Source organism: Notothenia coriiceps, unplaced genomic scaffold (genome assembly GCF_000735185.1).
Source record: "Notothenia coriiceps isolate Sejong01 unplaced genomic scaffold, NC01 NC01_scaffold00004074, whole genome shotgun sequence".
Taxonomy (NCBI): domain Eukaryota; kingdom Metazoa; phylum Chordata; class Actinopteri; order Perciformes; family Nototheniidae; genus Notothenia; species Notothenia coriiceps.
Window position 1 is genome coordinate 49,973 of NW_011336775.1, and position 10,981 is coordinate 60,953.

The window sequence follows — 10,981 nt, forward strand, 5'->3', positions numbered from 1 at the left end:
CTAATTAACTCATTTGCTGTGTGTGTGTGTGTGTGTGTGTGTTTTTCTCATTGCTGCCTGCCACTGAGCTGTATATTACATTTTAAAGTTAAAAATGTTTCCTCCAAACATGTTTACTGTCTCAGTAGACATTAGCTGATAGTTAAAATGTTTGTCTGCAGTCTGATTTCTATTTTCCAGGCCTTGCACATCTGTGGATAAATAAAGACGACAAAGATAGTAGGAGAAAGTGTTGAAAGACTTTAAGTGTCTGTGTGAAGGTGACCCCACTACCGACTACTCGTTTGCCGAGCAATGAAAACAACTTAGTGTGCATTTTCTTTCCTAAAAGCAAATGCACGAGTCTCGAGTCAATGAGGGAGGCGGTGTGCTAAATCCATATAAGCTCTATTGAAATTCCCCCTCTGAGTGCGCAGACTGCCTCGTGTTATTGTATTTTAGCCTTCTGTTGTTGGCAGTCTGCTTTAGGAGGCTCATTACTTTCTGTCTATAATGATGATATAAAGTAATATATTTTTCTTTTATCCCTCTCTCCCACCCAGTGTGCATATAAAATATATTTGCAGACAGTATGAGGAAGCCTCTACGGATGCCTCAATCCTAATACAACAGTTGTATTTGTATCATTATAGTTCTGGCAGAAAGTGAAAGATTTGATGGAGTTATTAGACTTTTAGAGAAAAATACCAGATAAAGCATGTTTTGTTTTCAAAGCTATTTCTCTCCCACAAGCCATCACACACTACACTGACACCCAGACCAGAGGATTTCATTACAATGCTTTTAGGAGCCAATGTAAGCACACCTCCTCCTAACACTGAGGCTGTGTCCACATGTGAGTTTCCACACAGACACTAAGAGCTCCTGCTGTACTATATTCTGCCAAGAGAAAATCTCAGAGTGGTGACAAGTTGCTTGAAGTGGCTCCAAATGTAGACGCTCCAGCTCAAAGCTTTGACAGCTGATGGCTTCTCCTTTTGTTCTTCTATCACAAAGGAAGGTCCAAAATAGTGAAATACTCTGATCCAAATATAGATAGATGAGCATAAAACATGAATATAGTCTCCTGTACACCTAAAAATACTATTTGTGTTACAAAAAAACCCCACAAGGTGCCATCTTTTCAAAAGGAAGCATCATCTGATTTGTACCATACGATTTAGTACAGCAGTTATTTAAATGAGCTTCTGTTGGAGTGAAAACATGCAAATCCCTGAGTCCACAGTACAAAATCCCTGAAATCTGAACTACATCTCAATCCAGGCTAAAGGCCTTTCGAAGCTGCAGTTCTGACATCTACCAGAAGAGGCACAAATAATGCAAAACAGGGATTTGTTTCTCCTCCGGGGGTATAATCTGTTAATCCAGCCAGTTTTCTGGATTATACTGTTAATGTTTCTCCCCTATGGTGGCTAGTCTTTAATAAGCATCTAGTTTGCGTCATCACTTGCCTAATATTAGTGTCAAATACATCTACTGTGAGAGTGACCAGAACGTAGAGTTTGACCTAAATGCCAAAAAGACACTGAAGTAAGTAAAGTGACAGTGAAAAAGAATCAGCTGCTTTCATAGATTATTTACTGGTTGCAAATGCACAGGGGGTTGTGTACTGTGATGTTGTTTTGTAGGGAGGATACTCACATTACAAAAGCACATGCGTGTCCTCGAAACACACACACACACACACACACACACACACACACACACACACACACACACACAAACTCACTCATACTCACAGAGGCAGTAGAGTGGCAGTATAGAGGGACTGTCATCCTCAGTAGATTGGAGTAGCTCTTGAACTAAGTGTTAAATATTGAATGAAACTTTACTTCACCTGCTTCAGAAAGTCATGCAGCCATTAAAAAGTAATAGCAACAAAAGGATTTGTCCTCTCCTGGCGGACTTATATTTATGTCGTAAAAGCAATTATGTAACGGGTGACCACCTTAAAAAGGGAGAATTTACAACTAGAAATGCAGATATTGCTTTGTTTTTCACATTTCAACTCTTCATGCATAATTTCTTAACTTGCTGCCGATATGGTTAACCTATAAAATGTTGAAGAATTGCAGTACTCCCCTCTTGCATTTGTAACAGACCAGTGATCCGTGACCCCAGAGGAGTGAGGCTGAGTCATCCATTAGAATTTCAGGAGCTGTCGTGCACGGCCCCAGGGCAAAAATGTGCTGTGGCCCCCTATTGACCCCCCATTCCCCCCACTCTTTCGGGAGGCTGATATCATTTACTGTTACCAAAAGGTAATGGACTATAATTAGTAAATAACCCACGTTATGTTAGGCAGGACGCGCAGGATGCCTCTAAGGAAGTCAGGTGATACAGTAGTAAAAAGAAAGACAAAGTTCAAGTAAGGATGAAGCTAAAATCACCTCTGATATATTTTTAACCTACATGTAATGCACTTGACCAACATCAATATGCAAGTTACATAACACATATACATTTTAACCCAAATATTGATATTTTCCAAATCCTAACCAAGTTTTGTATCCTAACCCGACTTGCAGCCATGCTCATCACTAGTGCAATCCACAAAAGATGACAAAAACAACGTATTTACATTTGATGTACCAACACAGGAAGTAGGCTAATGTGTCCTATATATGTTGAGCTCTAAATAAAGACTGAAGAGGTGTGGCTTGATTGGCATGAAGCACGTTTGAATTTCATGCAGGAGGTTAAACTTCATGCAGGTCTGTTGTTCTTCATAAATAATATTGTACAAACATTTATGAAGAAGAATACACCATGTAAGCACCACACCTCTACAAGATGGGTCTTAAAAATTATGTTGTAATGTAGACGTTGCCTTAAGGCTCCTATATTATTTGAGTTTGTGCCTAAGTAAAGTCGAACAAACAGGCATTTGGACACAAAGTGGCCCTGCATGGTTAGAATACTTTTTAAAGCTATATGAAGACCTGTTTTTCATACTTTGTATTATCAGAAAAGTTATAGGCTACTCTCATTAAGTAGGCCTATCTGCTTTCTGTAAATAAAATAAAAGAGTATTATATTACATTATAACATTGTATGTCAAAAGATGATAATCTAACATAAGAACTGGAAGAACAAGAAGTATTGTTAAAATAATGTAGTTTTTCAAATTCACGAAGCATGTTTGCAGGTGAACCATACAGAGTGAGATATGCACTGCAGCCTAATGTATGTAAACGGTTCCTCCTCCCAGATGTCTCCGCCTGTGTGTGATCACAGTAAGCCTGAGGAAGCGCCTCTGGCAGTGTAGTGGGAGTGAAGCGCCTCCTGTATTATTTCCCCTCCTCTCCATCATTTTACGCCGAACCAGAACCATTCATCTCTCCCCTCCTTCAGGCTTCACATCCGGGTCATCCGGCAGTATCTGTCTCTTGCGTCTGTGTGTCTGAGAGTAAGAATTGTTTCCTCCGCCGCCGTGCTGTACTGCAGCTCTCTGCCCGACTGTGCGGCTCGCCGAGCGGACACTACGCGTGGCGTGCACCGGTGATGATGGAGCCACGGGCGCTGTGAAGCTGCAGCCGGTCGCACAAAGGCAGGGATGAGACGGTAGGAGGCGTTTGTATGGGCCAGCCCGCGGTGATTTACTCGCCCTAACGATGTCTAAGAGCCTCAAGAAGAAAAACCACTGGACCAACAAAGTCCACGAAGCTGTAGTAACCCGGGGGAAGGAAGGGGAGCTGGGGTTCGAGCTGAAGGGGGGCGCGGAGATCGGCCAGTTCCCCTACTTCGGCGAGGTGAAGCAGGGGAAGGGACTGATCCAGAGCGGAAAACTGGCCCAGGATGAGCTTCTGCTGGAGGTCAACAACATGCCGGTGGCCGGGCTCACCACCCGGGACGTGCTGGCCGTGATTAAACACTGCAAAGACCCGGTCCGCCTCAAATGTGTCAAGCAAGGTGAGATACGTTGTGCACATGAGAGGGACTAGCAGCACACATGAATAAGGAGGCGGAAGGTGTGTGTGTGTGTATGAGGTGGTGTGTTTGTGTGTCACTGGTTAGATTAAGATGTCTAAGTGCAGTCAGTCTGCACTAAAGGGAAAAGCCGTGTGGACAAAGCACAGACACATGCTTGGGCCTGGTTGTTGGTGAAATGTAATTACGCGCCGTAATGATGTGTACAGTCCACTAGGATCACTAACTATAATGGTTATGGCAGGCGGGACTGTGCAGCCGCGGTTTGTTTATCACATTGCCGCTGGTTCGATGCCACAGCCCGGAGGGGGGTGTGTCTGTTTAGGCGTCATGCCTCAGTTTGCGGTTTTCTCCATGTTTTGGTCGAGGCTCGTTTCACCAAACAGGCCTGCGCCGTGGATGGAATGTCTTTTCTCTTTGACAGCAGACAGACAGTCTGCTGGATGTCAGCCCCCACTATGTCCCTAACATGAATTATAATTACGCACTGATGAAAAATTAAACCTGTGTGGCCTAATTAATGTCGAGCCCGTTTTCATGTTGATCAGCTCTGTAGTCAACATGCTTTGCTCTAACCCCGCCTCCTAAATTTCACACACAGCTAGCCTACACACACATGGCCTATTTTGTTTATGAAATGTTCCCGAGTTCAGAAGTGGAAAAATGATTGTGTCAGTCATGCTTTGAGAGCTTTTGAGTGTTTTGTTATTGTCAGCCGGTGCAGTGGTTATTGGGGCCTCTGAAGCTGGATGCTGAATGTTTCTGAGCAGCAGTGGATTTATGGCACGAGTGATGACTGAGTGACCTGCTTCTGTCAGCCAGTGTGCAAGCAGACATGGTCTCTACACGCCTAGAACATTGGATTGAAGGAAGAGCAGAGGAGATGGTTATCATCACACCCTCTGAGGCTCAGTACAAGTCCTCATAAGTGGCTAAACGGGCCATGAAATGAGCATAGTGGCTTCTTTCTGGGACATGGGTAAAGCAAAAATCAAACTAGTCTATTTTATTTTTGGACATTGCCGAGTTTGCTCACAGAGGATTTCTCTTCACACTCTTCGCCTGACTGCTCGCTCTCAATCTCAGTGTTTCCCTGGGTTGGGTCAATGTGATTGATTGTTGAGTTAGAGCTGCTGACAGTGGAAGAGTACCGTCCTAGGATGTGTGAGGGGTTAAATTCTAATGTGTGTGTATCTCAGACCGGTCTATCCTCTCGCTCCCTCTCTTATCCATTTAAACATGAATCTGTTTATTGAGCCTCACACTCTTATCCAGCTGAATATGGTCTTTTCTACTGTAAAAATGTCCTTGAGCATTGCCTCTGCATTGCTTGTTTTCTTCTTCACTTTATTATATATTTTTTTCTCTGTCTCTTTTACCATTTAGCTTACATACAAGTTTGTTTAAGGCAGTAGGCTTGCAGACAATTGCTGACACACTCACTGAGGAATCCTGTAGAAGCAGTCCAGTCACTCTCCTCAGAGGCCACACACAGCCAAAATCAAAGACGGATGTCCTGTCTGGGAACACAATCGTGTTTGACTGCCCATGCGAATATGCACACACTTCCACATTTTAACAGACTTGGTAGAAACCCCCCTTCTGCCCCTGAGGGAGCACAGCAGTGACAGCGAGGCCTGATGGACCTCGAGAGCGAGCTCACAGCCTGACTGTGCCCTGACTTCCTCTCACTCAACGTTTCATCTGCACATGAAATACATAGAAAGAAACACGGTTTGTGGGAATATTATAAACCTTTTGCTAGAAAGAATCTGCTGTACTCATGTAACAGCGGGACATATGGAGGTTTTTATAAGTAAGAAAATAGTATGCACATGAACACAGGCGGTATCCTTTTCACTAGTCCTATGTTGGCAAATGTACCTTTACATAACGACATGCAGGTGTGAGTTGTTTTGAGGATGTATCATGTCACCTTCCAAATGTACTAATGACATCTTCTGCTATATATTACTGTTGAGAGTTTGGCATCGCCTGCCTCCAAAGCATGATATGGTATAGTCAGATGGCTTAGAGGACTTTTTGTATGTAGGCTAGATTTCTACATGTACAAAATGTTGTACCATGGTCTGACGAATACAGACATGCACGTATTGCACGAATACAGAATGCACGTATTGTAAGTCGCTTTGGATAAAACCGTCAGCTAAATGCAATGTAATGTAATGTAATGTAAATACACCTGATACCTCATTCACACCAACGCAACTCCGGTTCAAGCTCCATGCTAGAGCTTTTCAGGTTCAGAACCGGTTCTTCGGTTTAACTCCGGCTCTTTTCACACTGCCCAGAGTCCGACTGGTGCTGCGTCCTTGCGTCATTGTTTGCGTCATGACGTAACCGTTTGCGTGCCTGCTTCATAAAGCCAAACCGTGCAGAAACCCCTCACAGCTGACACCGACAACAACAACAATGGCCGATTGTGCTCCAGCTTCCTCTGTACCTCTTCGGAAGACCAGATTCCCAGTAGGTAGCTGGTCTCTTCAGTGGACCACTGCTGCTTGTTAAGTTTCTCCATCGTTGTGTACAAACTGGATAAAACGCCGGCTTTTTGTTGTTGTTCAGGAGTTGATCCCGCACACTGCCCCTGCCCCCGCCTCGACGTAAGCGTGACGTATGTGGTGCTTTTGCTCTGGCCGGACAATTTTTTGGTGCTCGAAATGAACCGGATTCCGGAGCTACGAGGCTGCTCCGCTGCGGTGTGAACAGGAAAACCCGGTGCTTTTCAAGTTCCAGCTCCGAACCGGCCCTGAAATACCGTTGGTGTGAATGAGGTATCGAGCAACATTTCAATATAAATGCAGAAATTGTTGGTCAAAGCAAAAGTATGATGAGTGAAACAAGTGTTGCTTTCGCAAATGTATTCTATAAACTTCTCAACAGAAACAAAAGATTAGTCTTGGGTTGGAACTATCCGAGGATCTAATGAACACTAGGCTATATACTTACAAACCAAAGTTTAAACCTCCTCATCTAACCACTGACTGCAATGGGTCTAAAGAAAAATGGCTTCCCAAAATATTACAATCACAATTGCACAGTGATGGTTCAATGATGATCAAGTGCACTTAAACATTAGGCTACATGTTACTTATTAAACATGATAAGAATACATCCAACTGGATTTTTTATTTAAATAACTAAACATGCATTTTCTTTTGAATGCCGGTTTGCAAATGAGTGACTCGCTGTATCTATCTGGATTTAATTGTCTGATGAGAATCTCTCGCCCGTGTTCATCCCCCCATCAGCAACGAGCAGGAGAGAAGTGCGAACGGCTGCTCAGCTCAGTGAGGCAGATTTCTAAAAGTGCCATGAAGATCAGACCGTTGAGAGGTGTTAGAGCAGTATGGAGAGGAGAGAAGTGTTAATGTGTGTGTGTGAAAGAGAGGTGGAGTTTAAAAGAGGAGTATGTTGAAGGTGTGAGAAAGCACACTTTGAAAAACAGAGAAAATTACATCCTGTGATTTTTTTTCACATTCTTTTCAGAAGATCCTTCATTTTTAGTTTTATAGTCATGATGTGTCTTTACTGTCCCAACTTGTCATGCTGACTTGAAATGGACAAATAGTCAAAGGGTTTTCTTTGTCTTTCTGTTTAAAAGACATTGTGTTTGAACAGTTTCATCATTTGTATTTAGTTACATGTGGGGTAGGTAATTCACTTCAGAAACACTCTTTGTTATATTCCATGGAATGCTCTTAACACCTCGATAGCAATGAATACATTAAATGCTTTGACAATAAATACATTAAAACATTTCATCTGTGGAAGCCGTGGCGGAGTAAAAGCACGCGGCTAAAATAACTGGATGGCCTACCTGCCTGTCAGCCTACCATCTGTGCACAAACTTATCTCGTGCCCTCATTGGTCATGTGCGCGTTCGTGTGTGTTGGAGGAGGGGCTCTGTAAGGAAGTCTGAAGGAAGGGGCAGATTTTTTTCGGAATCGTAGTTTCAAACCCTACCTTTTAAAGTTATTTTCCAGTGCTGCTTATCAATTATATATATTCTCAGTTTTTTGGGAAAAAAGTTTAAATATATATATTCAAATTAAATATGTAATCCACCTTTAAATAGCCCGGCTCTCTTTAAGTGACATTCATCTTGGTGATAAAAAGCTGGTTCAAATACTGAGATATAAATAATATTAGTGTCAGCTATTTTTAATCTTTCTCATATTTTTCATTCAAATTGTATTAGAGCCATCATCCAAGGCTGCATCCAAAATAATGTTCTGATTTACATATGAATAAATTCAATATCAAAAAATAATATTTCTCCTACCTACTTAGCTTCAGATAAAAAAGCAGTCTTAAAGCCAGAAACATGTCACTGTTGGCTGATATTGCCGGTGTGAAATTAATTAATTTTTTTTCAAATTGTGTTTTTTTCCTCTCTGTGAAGAGTGTGGAGGAGGAAGACCCCGGGAGATTTTCTCTACATGAGTTATGATAACAATATGCTGTGTTTTCTGAGGAACAACAACATTTATTTAAAATGTTAACACGCCCTTAAACATCAAAAGTGGAGCACAGCAAGCCTCTGTCACACTGTGCAGCGGCCCTCGGCCACAGCCTGTACAGGGCAGGCCAGGCTGTAACTTCATTTACATCCCATTGACAGTAGACAGTTTCTTTGGCAACAACAGAGAATAATCTCCTTGTGTATGCATACATAGACTTTGACTCTGGTTTTTTCATTCTTCCAAATACTGCATACCAGTACACAGAAACATACACACTTCATCCTTCCAGTTTACACTGATAATGGTGGCAGATAAACCTCTCAAATGTAATTGTAATTCATAAAACAACGGGTCTCTGATTCCAGACAGAAAAAGGCCTCATCACTAATGACCATCAATGTTGCCAGCAGATTCTTCAGCAGTAGCTAGCAAAATTGTGCTAATGCAAATTCTAAAATGCAGACAATGTCTTCAGTGGACTTTTTAACCTTTCAACATTCTCTTCTTTTTTTTTTTACAGGGTCTTAGTGTTGGCAGAGCGCATTATATAATGCTAAACTTTAATGCTAGACTGAGAATTGATTTGTAAAATAAACTTTAAATAGGAAATAATTGGAGAAAGAATATTTAATAAGTTTGGCAATGTAAAGTTTTCTAACGAAGATTTTTTAGGGAGTTGGTTAGCAAAAGCTTTGACTAAATAATTTGCAGAATATAGCTGTTTGCTAAAAACAGACCTTTCCCTTTGAAAGTAGAGTATGTCTGTATAGGTAGACGTTGTATTTAGTTAGTGTACATGTGAACGTTAGCAGCTTAATCTATTCTGATTAATATTTGCATGCACAAAGTATTCATCTTGACAGGCCTTTTCATGCTTAGTTACTGACAGTTCAGATATCGTATAACCGTTGATAGTGGGGGAGTTAAGCTATAGTCAATGGGAGCACATAGTTTCAAGGATATACTTTTGAGAATAGTTTGAGGTTGTCAAGTTTTCTGACTCAGCTGTCCGAGTCCTGCCAGTCCTCTTAACGTGGGTACAGTATGGAGGGACAGATGGAGCAGAGGCAGAGAAGGCGACCTTCTTCTCCTCTCTTGTCGCTTTGTTGATGAGAAGCTTGAAGAATCAGTGCATAACATCCTGTCTGCTCTGTTGGTATTAATAACTCACCAAGAGATGAGTTCTGTCAGAGACGCAGGATGGTTTTATTGAGGCTAGAAGCTGCTGGAGCTCTGCTGAGAGGATCAAACTCAAGCTGAGCCAGCCAATGTCCAAATATCTAACTGGTCCAGTTAAGTGAATTAGGTCAATGTAATTCTCCTCACCATGGACACACTGCAGGGGACTGTGCTGCTGCATGTGTTTGGGAAATGTAGATAAAAACACTGTATTAGACATGACTTGAAGGAGGTTTTGTCAAAACATGTTGCAATCCTTCCGCTGTAATAGGATCAAAGTTTCTTCCATCTATGATGTTGTGAAATGTCTGATACAGTTACTTATTTTATTAATAGTGGCGTATGATCAAATGGAGCTTTTGGCCCCAGCAATAGCTGTAGTTTTCATAATTCTAAAGAAAACACTCAGGTTTGAGGGATTTTCCAGAATAACAGCACAGACCTTTCACTGATGGATCACCATGGCAATGGCTATGACTATACGTGCAGCGTGTGAGATGGAAAGTATTTCACACAAGTAGGATGTTGCCATGAAAAGCAGTTTATCAGGATGAGATAAACACCATATTCTTATGATTATTCATGATGTGTGTGTGTGTGTGTGTGTGTGTGTTTGTGTTTGTGTGTGTGTGGTTCTCTGTGGGTGTGCATTTGGCTTATTATGCGAACAATAAGAAAATGGTTCTGTCTCTGTGTAAAATTATATCAGTTGTTTAACTGGCCAAAAGTTTATCACATATAATTGGTCAATCAATTAAAGTTTTAAATGGAACAAAGCTCTAAAATATATTTGGTGTTCATCTGCTTACACCACATACATAACTCAATTCAGAAATACACTTTGGGTGGTGCTGAGTTTGGCATCTACCTTTTGGCACTTTGGATACAATTAGGATTTTTGTTCACAGTTGTTTATAGACATACAATATTTGTATAAACCACTCATGTGTGTGAACGTGTTTGTTTGTTTTTACACCTCTGACCACTTGGTGTATCCTTATTCTGAGGTAATTGATAACGTTTTTTAAAGCAGGTCATGTAATCAAGTTCAGGCACTTCTGCTTTGTAAAACAAACAGTGTTTACTGTGCCTCAGTCCATGCCCTGAATATGATTATGTACTTTTTTGGAACATTTTTATTTATTGTAAATGAGAAGGAGATAATGTTCTCTGCTACAACAACCTCTGAGCTGTATAATAAATCAAACTTTTACTGAAATACAGAAAGTGAAGTAGCAATACCTCAGCCCAAAAATACACCATTGCAAGCAGGGCTCTCGACATTATAAATGGCCCGCTGGCCCGGAAGCACTATTTAGACACCCCGGGCCAGCATAACGTACTTTCCACTTGCCCGCTCGGGCCACTAAAAATATTGCTTTAAA

The 10,981-nt window shown here is 41.5% G+C and overlaps 1 protein-coding gene across 1 annotated transcript; it reads left to right on the forward strand.

The window, feature by feature from the left end:
• The first annotated feature begins 3,352 nt into the window (after positions 1-3,352).
• Positions 3,353-4,858, forward strand: LOC104941986 (membrane-associated guanylate kinase, WW and PDZ domain-containing protein 2-like). Its single transcript, XM_010767171.1, has 2 exons — positions 3,353-3,912; positions 4,749-4,858. Exons 1-2 carry the CDS (start codon positions 3,615-3,617, stop codon positions 4,856-4,858), a joined length of 408 nt encoding a protein of 135 aa, XP_010765473.1. The 5' UTR covers positions 3,353-3,614.
• Positions 4,859-10,981: the final 6,123 nt, after the last annotated feature.